Source organism: Halichoerus grypus, chromosome 2, assembly GCF_964656455.1.
Source record: "Halichoerus grypus chromosome 2, mHalGry1.hap1.1, whole genome shotgun sequence".
NCBI classification, from domain to species: domain Eukaryota; kingdom Metazoa; phylum Chordata; class Mammalia; order Carnivora; family Phocidae; genus Halichoerus; species Halichoerus grypus.
In genome coordinates this window covers 65,187,730-65,208,172 of record NC_135713.1, presented here as the reverse complement: position 1 = coordinate 65,208,172, position 20,443 = coordinate 65,187,730, and the positions used below count along the sequence as shown (strand labels likewise).

Genomic DNA, 20,443 nt, shown 5'->3' with positions numbered 1-20,443 from the left:
TCTAATAATTTCTGTTGTTAACATGTCTTAGAGTGAACATAACGGTATAGCAGTTTATATATTTGACTTATAAGTAAATACTGGGGCAGCACATGCAAAACAAGATTCAGAGCAACCCTCTGGGAAAATGTATCAGGAATGTGCGTAACAAAACAATGAAGTTAATCAGGAATAATTTTTTCCTTTAATTAACATGAAGTCCAAAAGTTACTACAGGTGTTGGTTCAGCTGCTCACTGACACTCTCTTTTATCTTTCCATTCCACTATCCATGGTTTCTAACACCTCTGGGATTGTTGTCTGAAGCTTATAAAAGGGCTGATAGAACATCGAATGTCACATCAGAGTTCAGGGTAGAATGAAGAGATAGCTGTGCCAGCCAGTTTTGTCCCCTCTTAAAAGGAAAGCTAAAGATTGCTCAAAATCCCTCCCAGCCAACTTTCATTTAAGTCTCCTTGTTGAGTACTGTGGCTCATGTCCATCTTCAGCTACATGAGAGGCTAGGAAAGTGACTATATAGCTTTCTCAGTAATGAGAATAGAGTCAGCCAAAGAAGAAAGTTGACACTGGATATTGGGGCAGTCAAATAATTTGTCACAGAAAGATGACCAGAGTCTAAAATTACTTTGGTTATGGGGCAATAAAGATTGTCAGAAAAGGTTTCAGAACTCTTGCTGTAACATTGTATTGCTGTTTCTTCACATTGTTGCAATCAGTGCATAACTGAACCTTTCTTAATCAAGTAGAAAATAGAATCTTTTCTAGTGAGCAAGACTGAGCACTTATTCATATGTTGAAATGCCATTTGTATTTATTTCAGTGATTGCTGTTTATATCCTTTGCCCCCTTTTTAAGGACTTTATTATTATCAGTGTTACATATAATTTAAAGAGCTAGCTAGTTTTAATAGTTTCGGTTTTAAGCGTTAATTTTAATCTGTAGAAGAGGACGATTTAGTTTTCCTTCCTTTACCCCCAACATATGCTTCCCATCCTCCCTCCTACCAATATATTTCTTGATTTTAATCACTATTCATAGTTTAATTACTATCCTATATTTCATTCATAGCTGAACCATGTAGTACTTTGCTACTAAAAGTGTGGTCAGGGGTCCAGCAACACTGGTCTCCCCTGGGAGCTTGTGAAAAATGCAGAAACTCTGGCCCAGCCCAGAATGTAAAAGATCCCCAAGGTATTCTTACACATATTAAAGTGAGAAACACTGAAGTATGCTATTATTTTTGTTTTCTGGATTTGTGTGTTCTTCAGAGCTAACTTTTTTTTATTTGAATATCACTAACTCAACCACAAATTATCAGTTGTCAAAATGTCCTTTCAAAAAGTTTGTTTTGGGGCATCTGGGTAGTGCAGTCGGTTAAGCGTCTCACTCTTGATCTCAGCTCAGGTCATGATCTCAGGGTTGTGGGATCAAGCCCAGAGTCGGGCTGTGCGCTCAGCATGGAGTCTGCTTGAGATCTCACTCTCCCTCTGCCCCTCCCTCTTGTGCCTTCTCTCTAAAATAAATCTTAAAAAGAAAAAGTTTGTTCAAGGGTACCTGGGTGGCTCAGTCCATTGGGCATCTGACTCGATTTCAGTGCAGGTCTTGATTTCAGGGTCTTGAGTTCAAGCCCCGTGTTGGGCTCTGTGCTGGGCATGGAGCTAAGTAAATAAGTATGTATGTAAGTACATAAGTTTGTTCACATCAGATAGTTTAATGACATCTTTTTAAAGAAGTCTCTTCTGGAGGCTTTTACCTTCTCTACTTATAACCCTTTAGGCCTAGTGCACAGCTACACTCTATACATGGTCTTCTGACTAATGCTATAGCTGCAGGGAAGTCCAAGCCATTGTAGTTCATGTGTTTTTTTGTTTTGTTTTGTTTTTAGTTTATTTGAGAGAGAGAGAGCGGAGTGAGAGAGAGAGCATGAGAGCATGAGTGGGGAGGAAGGGCAGAAGGAGAAGCAGATTCCCCGCTGAGCAGGGAGCCCGATGTGGGGCTCAATCCCAGGACCCCGGGATCATGACCTGAGCCGAAGGCAGATGCTTAACTGACTGAGCCACCAAGGTGCCCCAGTTCATGATCTTTTGTCACCCACAATTTTCTTGTTGAAACTCACCACATCTCAGAATTCTAAAATATCACAATAGTGTGCTTTGTGTGGGCCCTTTTTTGTCTATTGTGCTGGGTACCTAATGGGCCCTTTCAATTTGGAAACTTGTGTTCTTCAGTTCTGGGAATTTTCTTGAAAATTTCATCGATGGTTTTTCTACTGTTTCTGATCTTGGAACTCCTTATTTGGATATTGGACGTGCTGGACTGGTTCTCAAGTTTTCTCATCTTTTTTTCCTCTTATTTCTGTTTCTTGGCCTTTATGTTCTATTTCGAATTCCTTAACTCTGTCTTCCAACCCCTCTGTTGAACTTTTCATTTTTCTTGTATTTTCAACTTCTCCAAGCTCTCTTGTCATCTGAATATTTCCTTTTTCTAGCGTTCTTTTTTTTTTTTTTTTTAAGATTTTTATTTATGTATTTGAGAGAGAACACGAGCTGGGGGGGAAGCCGAGGTGGAGGGAGACGGAGAGAATCTCTCAAGCCGACTCCACACACTGAGCAGAGCCAATGCGGGGCTCAATCCCACAACCCTGAGATCATGACCTGAGTCAAAACCAAGAGACACTCAACCGACTGAGCCACCCAGGCGCCCTGCATTCTGTCCTTAATTCATAAGTGTCATTCTTATTTCTCAGGGGATATGGTTTATATTTTTTTGCTTCCAATTTCCTTTTTGGCTTGTTTTTATTTTGATCCCTGATATGTTAAGTGGCTTTCCTTAGATTGATGGCTTTTTAAGAGTAAAAAAAAACCCATAAAAGTTGATTGGAAGTTCTAGGCACTTAAGAAGGGCTTGCAGACTGTTTCACTAAAGGGATATCTGGTTCAAATATCCTCTTAGGGGAAATTTCCAAGATCAGAAATGTTTTAGGCTGATCTGTTCCCTAGAGAGGAGTTCAACAAGCTTCCAGGAGGATAAAGGTCTAGGAGCCCAGGGGGAGAAGGTGGCGTGAGAGAAATGGGTCTCAGCATTGAGTCACTCAATCCTGTTTTGTTTGCTTTTTTATTTTTAAAGATTTTATTTATTTGAGAGAGAGAGAGAGCACATGAGCGGAGAGGGAGAAGCAGGCTCTCCGCTGAGCAAGGAGCCCAATGGGGAACTCGATCCTAGGACCCTGGAATCACGACCTGAGCTGAAGGCAGACAGACGCTTAACAGACTGAGCCACGCAGGCGCCCCTCAGTCCTGTTTTTAACACAACTTCCCTCCCTCAACTCTGCCTGTGTCCTCCCCACTCTAAAGATCTTATTATCTCTGGAGGACAAACTGCTGGTCTTTCATTTGGAAGAAGATAAGGTACTTCTTCACCATTCCTTTTTTTAGTTCCCTCCCAACATTAAGATTGCTCTTTGCAGTTATTTTGATATTGGGGGTGACTTTATAACGAAATTTCTATACCAAAGAGATGAGGTGTGGTAGCAGAATAATGTGCCCCCCCCCAAAAACCCTTGTGAATATTCTCACATGGCAAAAGGCCTTGCAGATGTGATTAAGTATCTTCAGCTGGAGAGAGTAGCCTGGATTATCCAGGTGGACCCAATGTCATCAAAAGGATCCTTCTAAAAGGGAAGCGAAGTTGGAGGACTAAGGGGCACAGGCCAGTGAGTGCAAGTGGCTTCCAGCTGAAAGAAGTAAGGAAAAGGATTCTCCCCTACGGTCTCCAGGAGGAATGCAGCCCTGCACACCCATTTCGGATGTCTGATCTCCAGAACTGTAAGCTACTCAATTTATACTGTTTGAGCCACTACATTTGTGGCAAGGTGTTACTGCAGCATTAGGGAACGCACTCCTGGTGAACTAATGAGCTAAGACAAACTCTCTCCAGACCTCGGGATTCTTGACCTCACTAGTAGTTTCTATTTCTCAACCCTAGCTACATACTAGAATCACCCTAGAGCTGTTGGTTTTTTTTAAAGATTTTATTTATCTGACAGAGAGAGATAGCGAAAGAGGGAACACAAGCAGGGGGAGTGGGAGAGGGAGAAGCAGGCTTCCCGCTGAGCAAGGAGCCTGATGCGGGACTCGATCCCAGGACCCTGGGATCATGACCTGAGCTGAAGGCAGCCGCTTAAGTGACTGAGCCACGCAGGCGCCCCAGAATCACCCTAGAGTTTTAAAAGCATACTGGTGCCTGGGTATCACAGTAGATTAATGTCAGAATTTCTGGTAGTGGAGGCAGATACCAGCATTTTTGGGAAAGCTTCTCAGGTAATTGTAATATGCAGCCAGATCTAAAATCCACTGTATACGTAAAGATAGCATTTACCTAACCCAGTGGTTTTACCTCAAAGTGTGGTTCCTGGACCATCAGCATCACCCAGGAATTTACTGGAAATGCAGATTTTTCAGTCCCACCGCGGACCTGCTGAATCAGACACTCTGGGGGATGAGACTAGCAATCTGTTTTAACAGTCCCCTCCCCCCAAGAGAAAATCCAATACACACTGAAGTTTGAAAACCAGTGATCTAACCAAAGAAACTCCTTATTGCTCTTAATCCTCTATGAGGTTTATGTTATAGATTTTATAAGCTAATATTGTAGTAAAGAGCCAGAAAAACGTTTAATTAAGGTCATTCTCAAATATATTTACTTTCCTACTGCACTACATAGAACTTAGTATCTGATGGCTAAGGATGTGAACTCTTACTCCAGACACCATGATTCTAGTAGACAGACATGTAAAAGCAGATGTAGAAGACACAGCTGACCAAAACACACCCTCCGGAAGCAGATATTTTTAATAAAATTCTCAAGTTCTTCCTTGGTCTCTTTAAAGTACAGAGTAATTTGGAGGCACATACAAGTGTTTACTATGTCAAAATATACTTAGAGGCAACCAAATTCTCTGAGACTGTGTAACATGACAGGTGGTAGAAAGCAGTTTAGGTTTCCTTTAAACCTAATTATTGCTAGAAACTTTTCACCATTGGTATGTTCTCCTTCGGGAGTCTTCCTCTGACAGGTCATGGTCACCAGGGGAAAGCCTCAGGCCAGGTGAGGAATGGGGCTATAAACAGCAGTGTTTCAGGTTCATTTATCTGGATTTACTTCAGACTTCGCTTAAATGATTGTAGATTTGTTTAAAGCCCCCCAAAATAAAATGAAACAACAGTTTAATGGGATAACAGAATTTTATTTACATCCATTTCCATGTAATATATCACATCTTCAGGATGGGCGGTAACCTATTTAAGAGCTATGCTCATTCTCTTCAGGCTGTGGATAGAAGCCTCTCCCCAGAGTAGCGGTAACTGTTGGTCTGAAAGCTTTCAAGTAAGGGGAGAATTGTGGAGATTCTTTGACTTTACTTACCCCTAAATCACCACTCATATACAAATAAATGCTTGTCTTCTGGCTAGACACTGGCTCAATTAGTTTTCCAAATCCTCTAGCCATGGCAATGTGTTCTTTGGGAAATCTAAACGGAGACAGAACTGCTCAACTCATTAACTTCTCCTGTCATTAACATGGACACCTTGACTGCCAAAAATAGTAACTTACATTTCTTACAGAATGCACTACAGGAAAAAGCTAAAAGGACAAAAAAAGTTGCATTCAGAATATATTTTCTTTCTATAGTAGTTTTTAAACTGATATCAGCCTGCAAGTAGTTATGAGCAATAGTAGCATTTATGTTTCCCCATCTTGCCTGATATTTTGTATACTGAAAGTTATATATTCTGTATACTAACAATCTGATTTTATATATTCCGTATGATAGAAGTTGCTGATTTTCATTCTTCTGCCACCAAGAAAAGTGTAATTTACTATGGGGAAACGGATTTAAATACTCCTAGAGGTACTTTTTTTTTTTAATCTAAGGCTTGATTTTCTCCCAATAACCATTAATTGCTTGTTTTCTAAAAGTTTTTTTCTTGAATTTTAATAAGATGCCTTATGATTACCATGGTTTCACCAGGAAAAAAATAAATACCCTAATCTATATTATAATATTTAGGTGATAGTGTCCCTAATTCTGGATATCTTTGATATTTTTTACATCATGAGATTTCATTATGGTCTTAACTGTTATCCAAAAGACACTAATCCTCTCTTTTTCCCTTAAAAGGTATTTTACAGGCTGGATATTTAAACTTGTTTTCATTTTGTTACACTCAGTTTTGTTTTAGTCAGTGTAATCTAATTCGGAAGGATCCTAGCAGTATGGTTGGTGTGAAGCTCGGGTTTTCTCGTTCAGACGAGCTGTCGAGCTTCCTATAAGCAGGCTAATCAAGCTGGGAACCTTAATTTTAACTTTTTGTTCTGTACTTAAACTATGTAGTTATCTGCAGTTTATCAAAATGAAATATAAAGATGAAGGCATTTAAATGGACCACAAATGATTCTGACTTGTAAACTGGGGAGGCCTCTTGCATTTGACCTTAAACACCAGAGAAAGAAGGTGAAGGCAGTTTGCTTTCACTGCCAACTAGATAATAGGTTATATCATCCTTCATTCTCCCAGAATTGCTCTTAGAGCCTGGTGTCATCATTAGCATGTAACTGCTAATGATACAAACGAGAACATACATGTAATCAAAGGTGGGCAAGTCTAGAGATTCCTTAAACTGGTTAAAAAAAAAAAAGACTAGGTAAAAAAACAAGACTAAACCAACATGTTACTCAGCTCTGAAGGAGAAACCAGGGATGGTTTCCATTATAGCATCTTAAAAACAGACAAATCTAAAGCTTATAAACAATTTTTTAAAAGGCCACAAGACAATATTACTGGTTCTACAGGGATTTGGGAGCTGTGTATTACTGGTGTGTGGGTACCTTTCCCCATTTATCACTAAAGTGACTGCTTTACAGAGCTATTCTGGTATTCAGCTGCTGCAGTGTTAGAACAACCAGGCCAGCCCATTCAACCTCACTGATCACTTAACTATTCATGGAAATGTCAGCATTAATTTTCTGAAGCCTCATTTAACAGATCACACCAGCACAATGAAACCTTTAGCTTTTGGCAGGTGCTCCCTATGAGCATTATACATGTCACAGACAGTAACATTTCCCTACATATATGTATGCACAAATACATTAAAAATATTTAATACAAAATTGTACATTACATGAAGTAGAACCTTAAAGATTATCTTAAAATGTAAGTACAGAGAAAATGCATGCAGAGAGAGCCTGCTGAAGTACAAAGCCTATGGGATATATAATTTTAAGTTTGCATTTCCTGCAGGATGGTAACATTTCCCACCCAGAGGCAAAATATATTTTCCAAAAATTTGGACACTGCCCATTGCATTAAATTTAAGTGCTCCCTGTGTATATAGACAATAAAAGTAAGCAAAAAAAAAAAAAAAAAATTCCTTTTTAATATATCAAAAATGTTTCCAAGGCAACATTATTAAAATGATTATACCACAGTCCCTAATATAACACCAAGCGCTAATAGGAAGGTACAGTGAGGGCAGAAAGGTTTCATCCAGTCAGTGGTTTAGGTGCTCTTCTTTTCTTCACCAAGTAAATTCACTGCTGCTTTCTTGGCTGTGAGGAGGGAAGAAAACTGTGTCAAGGCAGCTCGCAGTACAGGGTCTGTGCCTACCGCAGTGACTAGACGGCAACTTGGATGGCTCCTGTTCAGACGCGAGCGCGGAGGGCTGCGGCCGGGCGAAGAGCTTCCAGCAGATGGAGAGACCTCTTCGAGCCCAAATCCGGAGTACTCCGGCAAAGTTCTTCACGGTCAGCTGGCCTAGCCCCCTTACAGTAGCAGTGTCATCTAAGCCATCTGCCCCCCCCCCCCAGGGGCACAAGAGGCAGAGATTCCTGACACGTCCAGTGTCTCTCTGTACAATCAAGAAATTCTCGTTTGCGTCTGGGTGCTCACCTGTATGATCTGACTATGTCTCATCTGATGACAACTAGGTCGTCTATCGCAGGGTGCCAAAAAATCAGAGAAAGTCCTCATTCCCACAACCCAGAAATGACGGACTATTTATACCCATTTATATTCTCTTCACTGTGCCGCCATTTCCCCCTATGATGGCAAGAGCTTGCTGTAAGTTGGTGGCCAGATGCTACATTCATCAAGAAAATATTCTTACATCTGTGGGAGACTAAACCTTCCTCTTCCTAATTACCATGTGACTTGGAACGAGCTGTAAGAACTAGTGTGGTGTGTATGATGGGGGGCGGGGGTGTTCTGGAAGCCTCCAGGGTGTCCTGGAGAATCCATAAATGGCACCTGTCTTTGACAGGCCTGAAGTCCAGCGATGCCAGTCCTACCTTGTTCACCAACTGCCTGAGGGCTGTTCTCACTCCACTTAATTAAAGTCGCTGAACAGAGTTAAGAAATTGCAGCCTCTTTCTTAACTAGCCCATTGTAAAAATTTACTTCCTGGAGAATCCAGAAGTTCTGAGAAAAGTCTAGAATGTGTCACCATGTAAGTCCGTCCTAATTTATTTTCATTCTTACACTCCTGTTTAGGAATGGATCCTATCAAAGTAAAACTGGATTTTAGAGTATTGAGATGGAAGAGAACCAAGGGACTAAGAAATGTGAGTGAACTAGACAGAAGTGACGTCACCGGAGGTTGCTGGTTAGGCTGAGGGGAGGAACAGAAAGGAAATCTCTTGAAACTGGCAATCCCCAAGTGGGAGGACATGAAGGCTACAGGTCAGAAAACACTTAAAATTGTAGGAAACTGAATGCAAGTAGACCAGAGCGGTGCGCCCAGGAGTCCAGTGGAGCGCAAGGTGTGTGAGGGAGAACAGCGAGAACATAGCTGTGGGGCTGGAGAGCTGTGCTGGGGATCTCACTTGCCCCATGGTCAGGTCAATTCTCATCTCTCACTTTCTAATTACTATAGAGCTCTCAAAACAGTAATTCTATGTTCCTTGCCACTTTTCTCCAACTTCTAAAACCCTCCCGGTGCCCTCTGGAACTTAAGACCCAATGAATCATCAGCAAAATCCCCTCTATCACTATCCATCTCTCTGAATGTTTCTTTTACCTTCTTACTTTTACAGAAATCTGGCTGTCCCCTGAGGACACTGCTTTTCTCAAGTGGCAGCTGGTTTGTTGTTGTTGTTGTTTTTTAATACAATTTAAATTAACATACAGTGTATTGCTCGTTTCAGAGGTAGAATTTAGAGATTGATCAGTTGCCTACAACACCCAGTGCTCATTTCATCAAGTGTCCTCCTAATAATGCCCATAACCCAGTTACCCCACCCGTGGTAGTGGCTGTTTTTTTTTTTCTTTCTTCCTTGACCCTGGTACAAGTGGTTCTGGAGGATTTGGTAAGCAGTCCCTGTTCTTCATCACCATGTTCAGAATCTCATGCCATCAGATCGTATCTGCCACCAGCCTTTCTTCCCCAGTCACCTCTGACCCTTGGGCTATGCCACCTCATTTCTTGAAGATTTTAGCTCCAAAGTTAGTATCACTCTCTCACACTCCTATTTTAATTATTGGTGATTTCTGTATTCTTCCAATATCCTGGCCTCTCGGCTCCCCCCTCCAATAACCTTTACATTCCATCCTAGGGACCCCAGCCTCTCTACCTACCCCAGCCACTCCTTCCATGATCCTTCTCACTACCAGGAACCACAGTCCCTCTTCAATGTCAGTGTCAAGCATCCCACTGTCCACCACCACCTCCTACCTTTGCAGCTCACGCCCTCCAGTATCCTGATTCAGAGTTCTCCCCCACCACCTGCTTTTATAGCGCACTGATCCTACCACCTCTCCTCCACTGTTCCTCACTCCCTCCCCTCGCCGGCCTGTTTAAGTCCAGCTGTCAGCCACTACCCACTCCCTAGTCCCACTCTCACTTCCCAGCTCTCGACACGGCGCTCCGCGCGCTCTGCAGCCACGCCTGTGCCGCTGAATGGGGCTGAGGGAACACCTAGATGAACCGGCCTCACTTCTAAGTTCCTGAACACAAATCCACAGTGAGCCGCTCATACTCCTGGCAGCCATGTGACCCGGCCCGGCCTGGCCCCTCTCCCACCGCCCCGGCCGGTCTGCTCACGCGTGACGTGTCTCTGGCAGCTTTCACACTCCCGTGGCAGGGGTGAGTGGCTGCAAGACAGAGCTGGGGGCCCACAGAAACGAACAGCTGTTACCTGACCCCAGTCCTAGGCCATGATTTCATACCATCTCCTCTTTCTGTCCCCTCCTTCCCCATCCTCTCTCCGCTGACCTTTCTTGCTACTTTACTGAGAAATGTGGAGCCATCAGGGAGTGACTTCTGTAAGCTCCCACCATCACATAAACTCACCTACCAGCATCTCTACTCGTGTTAGGAACCCTTGTGCCCCTGGGAAGGCAAACTAGTGCAGCCATCTGGAGAGCCGTATGGAGGTTCCTCAAAAAGTTAACAATAGAGTGATCCAGCAATTGCACTACTAGGATCCAAAAACACAGATTTGAAGGGGTACGTGCACCCCGATGTTTACAGCAGCACTGTCCACAACAGCCAAACTGTGGAGAGAGCCCAAATGTCCATCAACAGATGAATGGACGAAGATGTGTGTGTGTATATACACAATGGAATATTACTCAGCTATCAAAAAGAATGCAATCTTGCCATTTGCAATCACATGGATGGAGCTGGAATGTATTATGCTAAGTGAAATAAGTCAGAGAAAGACAAACACCATATGATCTCACTCATATGTGGAATTTAAGAAAGAAAACAGATGAACATATGGGAAGGGGGAAAGGAAAAAAGGGAGAGAGGGAAACAAACCATAAGAGATTCTTAAGGACAGAGAACAAACTGAGGGTTGCTGGAGGAAGGTGGGTGGGGGTGGGTGTTTGTTGTGACGAGCACTGGGTGTTGTATGTAAGCGATGAATCACTGAATACTACCCAGAAACCAATACTGCACTGTATGTTAACTATGTTAACTAACTAAAATTTATCTAAAAAAATAAACCATAAACTCTTGTGCCCCTGTGACCAATCCTGTTTGGACTCTAGATCCTAGCTCCTCTGGTCTAATCAAGGACAGAGCTCCAGTAGTTCTCCCCTCATTCATATCAGTTTTTTGCTCTCTACTGGATCATTCCCCCAATTTTCAAACATATGTTGTTCCTTCTACTTTACGAAGAAGAAGAAGAAAAATACACCCTCAGGACCCCAGCTCCTCCTCCCAGTTGCAGCCCCATTCTTCTCCTTTTTCAGGAAATTTCCCAAAAGCCTTACCTATCTTCTCTCAGCATTGCCTCCCATCTCTCACATCCTTCCGATCAGGATTTCAGTCCCACCACTCCACAAGCTGTTTAGTCAAGAGCACTAGTGCCTTCCTCACTGCCAAGTGTGATGGCCAGTTTTCCGTCGTTACTTCACTTGACCTGTCTGCAGCATGTGACACTATGGACCACTCCCCACCCCCCCCTTTGAAACACTTTCTTCACTTGGCCCCGAAGACACCAGTCACATGGCTTTCTTGCTACCACAACTGGCCACTCCTTAGTCGGCCTTGTCCGTTGCTCCTCATCTCCCCCATCTGCGAGACCCCCTGGCTCAGTCTTGGACCTCATCTTTTCTAACTATATTCACTCCCTTTGTGATCTCATCTGGTTTCGTATCCAGAACTGAATTCCTTGTTTTCCCCTCTAAGCCTGTTACGTCTAGGGTCCCCCAGCTCAACAGCAATTCTATCCTTCCATCTCCTCTGGCTGAAAAGCTTGGCTTCGTGCATGACTCGTCTCTCCTACTCCACGCCTGATCCCTAAGCAAATCCTCTCGGTTCTACCTTCAGAATATATCAAGACTCCAATGACTTCCTGCCTCCTACTGCTACACCTACGACCCAAGCCAGGTGGTCCTCTCCAGCCAGATCACTGCAAGCACCTTATGACTGGTCTCCTGATTTCCTCCCTGTCCCCCTTCAGTCTATTCTTAATACAGGGGCCAGAGTGATCCTGTTAAAGCACAGGATGGATCATGTTGCTCCTCGGCTCAAAGTTCTCCAACAGCACCCCATCTCACAGAGTTAAAGCCAAAGCCTCTACACAAGCCTATAAGGCCTTCCATGATCTGTCTTCTTCCAGCCTCCGCTCCCCAACCTCTCTGACGTTATCTCCTTCTTCTCTTGCCTGGTTCACTCCCTTCTAACCGTACTGCTCCCGCATGCAGTTTTCTCTAGCTGGAGCATCCTTCCCCATGATTTCTTTCAAGTCTCATCCAGTACGGCCTTCTTGGTGAGGATTCCCTAAATCATTCTGTTTAAAATTAGTAACTTCCCTTCAGCCCCCGGAACTCCCTATCTACCTATCTGCTTTATTTTTCTCTATATCCTCTGCTAACTATATCATATAACTTTAAAATTTTACTATATCTCCCAATAAGAGTGTAAGCTTCATGAGTTCAAGCGGTATGGTCTGTTTGGTTCACTGGCTCATCCTCAGTGCTGTGAACATGCTTGGCACATATTAAGCACCTCAATACATAAATGCTGAATAAATGAATCAGGGGAATGGAAAGGGCATGCTCTTGACCTATAACAGAAGCATATTAAACAGTTCAACCTGAAATGTATTAAAGAGATTATACTTGTATATAAATACAGATGATTCTCTAAAATCTCTGCCCAGCACAGGAAAGTCATTTTTCCTAATATGCTGACCAAATAGTGCCTTAAATGTAGCATGGTGGAAGAATCTGGGGAAAAGTAAAGGGCAACATGCAAAGTGTTGGTCAAGAGATTGCAGAGCGGCCTTGGCATTTAGCTGAGGAAAGCTAACAGGAGAGGAGGAGAAGCAGCTTGTTATTTGGGCCCAGGACCCCCCAACTCCTCCCACCTGCTGAACGCAGCTTCCCCCGAGTCTTACCTTCTTTAGTGATGGTATCTACAGTCTCTTTGGCTTTGTCCTTCAAGTCATTCACCATAGTGTCCACCTGGGACTCATGCTTCAGGAAGACAGGTTGGATGATGCGCTTGTACAGCAGTTCGGCCCCGTTAGAAGGGCTGGGGGCCATGCACCACAACAGGAAGCCGCACTGCACAGAAAGAGAGCCTGCATGGTGACCATGGTAACGGCACAGGCAGCAGGCATCCTGACAACACAGGCCGCATGGTGACCATGGTAACGGGACAGGCAGCAGGCATCCTGACAACACAGGCCGCGTGGTAACCACGGAAACGGCACAGGCAGCAGGCATCCTGACAACACAGGCCGCATGGTAACCACGGAAACGGCACAGGCAGCCGGCATCCTGACAACACACACTGCCACCACTGCTCTGGGATGGCACTGCCTCGGCCATGTTCTCCAACGGCATTTCCAGTATTTTCTGTAGGCTACAAGTGCACTTTTCTTAGATGGGAAAAACACCCGACAGATGACCTAGTAAGGAAAAGCTGAGACTGAGAAAAGAAAGGCAAAACACACCAAGTCCAACAGCTTAACTTCTTTCCTAACTTGAATTACTTTTTAGTTTATAGCTGCAAGAAGTTTTATTAATCATAGCTCTTAAAAATCAACTGAAGAAACATAGCATTTACCTGCATGTGTAAAGAAAGCTGTCTGGATAAGCCTCGTTCTCACTGGCTTACCCCAGTAGGTCTGTCCCATTTTTTCATCCGTTATGGACAAAATACCCTGGCCATGTTTTGAATTCTTTCCTTAGCAGAATCTCAGTTTTTGGTAGTTTTTGCCTTCCAGGAATCTTTACAGTCAGCTCTTCATCATCTTCCCCTTTGAATGAAGATATTATTCCTAACTCTTTCTTTTGCCATTGGAATAAAATAAAATAATATCATTCCTAACTCTACTTTGCCATCAGAATGAAAAATGGACAAGAATTATGCCCTAAAAATTTAAAAAACAAGAACTGTCACACTATATGTCCAAAAAAGTTTTACTGTTTTTTCAAATGACAACAACTCAGCACTTTAAGTTGTCCCAGGAGTTTATTCTTATCTAAGATACTGAGCAAGAAGGGGGATCTGCACGGAAACATGCTCATTTCCCTAGAAAGTTAAACAAACAACCTACTGGGTTCTCTCAGTTTAAAAGATTCTAACTCTTGTCTTCCACACAGCCAAAAAATAGAAGTCACTTCTCGAGATTCCCACTCTGTGCATTTTACAGCTTCTTAAAGAAAAAAATCTCCTACTTCTTATGCTATAAATTAAACTCTACACCCTTAGTCTCTGTTATTCCAATCCAAAGAATATATTCAAGTAATCAAGAAGCTACAATGCTTTTCTAAGATAGTCTTTTAAGTTTGCTCTAGAGATAAAAAGCTGTTAAGGGGCTAATACTAATAACGGAGAGCTTGAGCTTAAAATGCACACATTTGTGCCCTAAAGCTCACTCCATCAGCACCATGTTGGCTCTGAGGAGTTTGTTTTGCATTTTGGGCTTCTACCACACTCAGAATACAAAACATGTTCTCAACAGATGACTCTCTCTAGATTATCTGAACTACAGAACTCTGGAAAAGTAGTATTCATAAATTAGAATTTGTTACAGACACAGGAGATCAGGGGGCAAGCTTTCAAAAGACAGGGGCTCATCAGACTGGGTTAAAAACAAATTACAGTATAGCTATATGCTTCTTATAAGAAACACACCTAAGCCAAAGCCAACTAGGAACACTGAAAATAAAAGAGTGTAAGGAGATGTTTCAGACAAATACCAATTCTCAAAACAGCTCATTTAGTAATATTAACAGTACATAAACATTATTTAAGGCAAAATAAGTAAACCGTGTTAAAGAAGAAAAACAATTTGCCAAGAAGATTCACACAAACCTACATATCTTTGAAAATATAAATTATATATAGCTTTGTATATATATGTGCAATTACAGAATTATCTATATAATTTTTGTTTTTATAATTTTATAATTAATTATAGATAGCTTCCAAATATAGCTTTGAATTATGTAAATTAAAAAGTCAGAATTATATAAATGGAGAAAATCCACAATCATAATTTTTAACACTTCCACCAGAAATTGATATCTGAAACAAACCAGAAACTAATAAGAACAAGGAACACAAAATTAAAAATCTTGATCTAAAAATATACAGATCTCTCCACCCAACAAATTGATTTTTTAATTTATTTAACAGAGAGAGCACAAGTAGGCAGAGTGGCAGGCAGAGAGAGAAGGAGAAGCAGGCTCCCCGCTGAGCAGGGAGCCCGATGCAGACTCGATCCCAGGACCCTGGGATCATGACCTGAACCGAAGGCAGATCCTTAACCGACTGAGCCACCCAGGCGTCCAACAAAATTGATTTTAAGACAATTATATACTACAGATATAGAGATTAAAAGAATAAGCTCAGAGAAACTGGGTTCTAACCCTGGTTCTGCCACTTACTAGTGAGGCAAACCTTGTGTGAGTTACTTAATTGCTTAAGTCTGTACAGACTTTATAATATCCACAGCTCATTTATTGAGCGTAACAGCAGGAAAACAGAATGCTCAGAGTGAGAAAAGCAGTGAAGGGAAAGCATGGCAGTAGGAAGGGCAAGAGCAAACATTCAGACGAGCCACCTCCTAGTCTCACTACACACATCTGTTGCAACCAACCCAAGCTCCGCCGAGCCCTCTCACATACATAATGGCAGAGTGACACCTTCTGCTACGGGTCCAAGCCCTTAAATGGAGCCAATTCCCTGAAATACCCTCAGCACCTCACAGTTTGTGCGGGCCGGTCCATGTTTCCTGTTAGTTTTCCCAGCAACTCTGCGCTAGCACCTGCTGGGCTTGGCCGGCTATCCTACTGAATTATAAGAAGATGTTGCCAGAGAAACCTTGATTTTCTTAACTACACACTCGTAGTAACCCAAAATGCAGAATGGAGCGACTGCATCTTTCACTGGCTTTCGCTTCCACTGCCTCTGCTTAGAGCCAGGTTAATTACCGGCAGACCCTGCAGACCATCTCTCTCATTAACGTTTGCCTCTGGAAGACTTCTGGTTATTATTTATTTATTTACTTTTTAAAAGATTTATTTATTTGAGAGAGAGAATGTGTGTACACAGGGGAGGAGCAGAGGCAAAGACTGAGGAAGAGAATCCCAAGCAGACTCTCTCTGCTGAGCTCGGAGGCCCATGAGGGAGGGGGGGCTCAATCTCACAAGCCCAAAATCCTGACCTGAGCCGAAACCACGTCGGATGCTTAACCAACTGAGCCACCCAGGCGCCCCAAGATTTCTGGTTCTTAATATCCAAACACACAATGTTTTCCATTGGCTGCTTATATAGGTAACGCTAATACATACACACCCCAAACTCAATACAACAGTTTAAACAAAATGATGTGCAGGAAAAAGGAAAAACTACATCCCTGACATTGAATTAGAATTCCATGTGGACATTTTAAAGAGTATGCAGAGTATTCAAGGAGATGGGCCATGTACGACTGCATACGAAGCAATAATTTCTTACCAACTCTGTTAACTGGAGAGCTAGAAGTGGTGCATATTTGTTACTTATATAGGGGTATTTTGCTGAGTTTTACTAATATTTGGGAAACCGGTATGGAGTTTTAGATTTATACATCTTAATTTTTACCATTTAAAAGTGTAGGAAATAGTCTCCTGCCTGGTATTCCTATGTAAAATATCTAATTTTCAGGAATGGATTACTGATGTAGAGATAGATGCCCGTATTACAAGCATGAGCATCAAGGTGAAGTGGAAATGACTCACTGGATTAGGCATCAGTTGGTATCTACTTTATTTTATGACTTGAGGTAAAGTCATAAACAACCTCCCTAAGAGTCAGTTTTCTCTTCCATAGAATTTTAGGCAAGTCATAAATTAATGTCCTTGAAGAAAGTACACCAGATAGCAGTAGTATTACCAAGTCCTACAGTCCTCACTGTTGTTGAAAATCTCTGAAGTATTATCTGCCCATGTAGACATCAACCCCTCAGCAATCCAGAAAAGCTAATTCATTCATCTTTTCTGGATGAATGAAGGCAAGACTACCAGACAGAACCAGAGCTAAGTGTCTACATTTTTGTACCTCTCCAATGTGATTAGGCTACACTCTGGTCTGCTCATTTCTTCCCAGTATCCTCTAGCTACTGTCTTGGGACAGTAAAATAATTACTGCTCTCTATCTACATCGTTAGCATTTCCCAGTTTTCAAATGAAATAGCTTTCTTGTATTAAAAAATAAATTACTGTTCAACTCTCACGGTGATATTCAGCCACCAGCTTTTATAACTCCCTTTTCTTAATCTACATAACTGTTCTAGAGCCCAGGAGTACCCTGAACTACACATATGCAACCATCCTTCTATTATTATTTTTAAAGATTTTACTAATTTATTTATGTTTTGTTTATCTATTTATTTGAGAGAGACAGAGAGAGGAGCAGAGGGAGAGGGACAAGCAGACTCCCTACTGAGCGCGGAGCTTGACGCGGCTCTCGATCCCATGACCCTGAGATCATGACCTGAGCTGAAATCAAGAGTCAGACGCTTAGCTGACTTGAGCCACCCAGGCACCGCTCCCCCCACCATCCTTTTAATCAAGCTGCCCTCAAAGTGCCAACTGACGATGCTCCCATGAGCAAACACAAGCCCACCCTTACCTGCAGTTCAGACAAAGAGCCTGTGCTATTTTAACTGATTCTTGGCACGATGAGCACTAACATACTAACTCCTTAAATTACAGATTACAGCAGGCCAGATAATTCTGTCTGTGGTTCTAATGCTGTCACCGTCCAGTTTTCTCCTGGAAGAGGTATTTCCAAGGTAGGGATATGTTTTATATACAGTTTGGGACCAGCCTGGGCAGAACTGAGTTAATGTCAAAAAACAAAAAACCCCCACACTCAGCACTGACCTGCTGATACGCTACCATCACCCGATCAGAAACAAAAGCCATAGGAAGCTTTCACAATGGAACCCCAGGAATAGTGACAGGCTAAAGTTAAAGCAGGCTGCTCAGCATGCATCAATAAAAGTTAAAAAAAACAAGTGGAAGGGAAGATTTCCCTGTTCTTTTTGCCTTCCACAAAGTTAAGAGATGGGCGCCTGGGTGGCTCAGTTGGTTAAGCGACTGCCTTCGGCTCAGGTCATGATCCTGGAGTCTCCGGATCGAGTCCCGCATCGGGCTCCCTGCTCAGCAGGGAGTCTGCTTCTCCCTCTGACCCTCCCCCCTCTCATGTGCTCTCTCTCGCTCTCTCAAATAAATAAATAAAATCTTTAAAAAAAAAAAAAACAAAGTTAAGAGAAATGTTCTGCTGTCCATCATGGGTGAAGCAGTAGAGGTGACTGTTGGGACAGTTGGGTTAGGACTTAAACTGGCTGGAGTTTATTCAACCTCATTTAAGAAAATGATCTAAATGAGCATAAAGAGGAGGCGCAAAGCTATTCACTGCAGCATTTGTTAAAACTGCAAGATAAATATCCTAAATGTCCATCAATTGGGAAATTAGTACATTACCACCTATGATGGATTAGACCATTTGTCAGAATATTGAATAACATGAGAAAATACTCCTAGTATTAAGTTAATTAAAAAAGTGAAATATAGAATTGTGTATAATATGTGGTCTCAACCATACATACATGGTTAAAACAATAATATATACTTGGTTCTGTGTGTCTTTGCATGTGGACTGATATGTTCCCACATTAAAAAAATTTAGAAAGACTAAGATGTTAATGATGGTAGGACTTTTCCTCCCTATATAAAACATGCCCCAACACACACACATGCACATGCACGCGCACACACACACACGCACACATACACACACAAATGAATGTAAACAGTAAGACAGCAGGGACTTATTTTGTTCACCAAAATATCCTTCTGACCTAGAACAGATTCTAGCACATAGAGGTTCTAAATAAATATCTTCTGAATAAAGAAATGAACATAGACTACCTTCATTATCAGAGGGGGAAAAAAAGGCTTTTACATTTATTTTTAAAAACCTCCTGCTTAAAGACCGACCTCAGAGCAAAGCTCACAATCCACTATTTCTAGCCAAATAGATTGTATATTATCTTGCCAACTAATCTTTGATGCCTAATCACTGGTTCCTCTTATTTTCCTCCAATCTTGGGCTGTTTTAAAGATTATTTTATTTTATTTTTATTTATTTATCTGAGAGAGAGAGAGCACGAGCAGGGGAAGGGGCAGAGGGATAAGCAGACCCTGATGAGCTTGGAGCCCAATGGGAGGATCGATCTCAGAACCCTGAGATCATGACCTGAGCCGAAGTCAGATGCTAAACCGGCTGAGCCATCCAGGCACCTCCAATCTTAGGCTGCTTTATAAAAAATACCAATATCAATTCTGCAAAAGATAAATATTAGACGTGTCCTTACTTAGATCTCTTTTCTCACTCTATACATCACCATGTGATTGCAGCAATGGAATATGGTCTGTGCTAGTCTTTAAAAGGGGATATTTTCAGGGTGCCTGGGTGGCTCAGTTGGTTAAGTGTCTGCCTTCAGCTCAGGTCATGATCTCCGGGTCCTGGGATCGAGCCCCACATCAGGCTCCCTGCTCAGTGGGGAGTCTGCTTCTCCCTCTCCCTCTGCCCACTCCTCTGGCTCGTGTGCTCTCTCTCAAATAAATAAATAAAATCTTTAAATTAAAAAAAGGGGGGATGTTTTCCTACCCACTCTGCAAGTCAGAGGCTTTTTCTGTCTGTTCTCTGAAGCCACTCAGAATATTCACTACTGTAGGAAGAAAGCGTTTTGATTGACAGGATAATCAATTTTTAATCATCTCAAGTATATTATCTATTTGGAACATGCAGTAAATTCTCTCATTCTCACTGATGACTACTAATGGATGCACATTTATTTTAATACTAGGGAAGAAGATTTTGCTGCAAAGCCTTTTTTGTAATGTAGTTCAAAACCAAATATAAATGATTTAGTAGTTATCTCTTATTTGGGATCCTCTCTTTACCTTGTGTGACCTCCATTAGCAGAGGTGACCAGAGGCCGGCTGGAGTCAGGCTTGCTCATGTTTTGGAAGTCTGAGGTCAGCTCCTGGTGTGAGTGGTTCTGCTGACAGGATACTGTTCATTGCAGCAAGCAGGTGGACCCAAGGCAAAAGCCAAGTTTCTTTCCTTAGAGACTGCACTGTGATGTCACTACCATTAGATGGATCTTATGAAGGACTTCAAAATTGTTTGTAGTTTAAAATATGTGATATCCAAGTAAGATCATAAAAATATCTCTAGAAATGCCGAATGTCTTTGAATAACAAAAACACACAGAAAATCTAGCAGTCTTTGAAATCTTAAATCTTACCACAGAATTTTAAAAAAATGTATCTTGAAAGGAAAATTCTTCAGCCATCTTACAAGGCATTCTATGGTCATATCATTCAAAATTAAGAAATTATAGGGCACCTGGGTGGCTCAGTC

At 42.0% G+C, this 20,443-nt stretch overlaps 1 protein-coding gene across 2 annotated transcripts in view; it reads right to left on the bottom strand.

The window, feature by feature from the left end:
- Window positions 1–5,223: 5,223 nt before the first annotated feature.
- Window positions 5,224–20,443, bottom strand: part of REEP5 (receptor accessory protein 5) — a 35,891-nt gene continuing 20,671 nt past the window's right edge. Inside the window, exons 4-5 of one of the 2 annotated variants that reach the window (XM_036087359.2) lie at window positions 12,909–13,077; window positions 5,224–7,610 (exon numbers count right to left, since the gene is read on the bottom strand). In XM_036087359.2, coding sequence (XP_035943252.1) covers window positions 7,561–7,610; window positions 12,909–13,077 — 219 coding nt within the window. In that variant the 3' untranslated portion in view covers window positions 5,224–7,560. The other variant, XM_036087360.2, reaches the window with a different exon arrangement.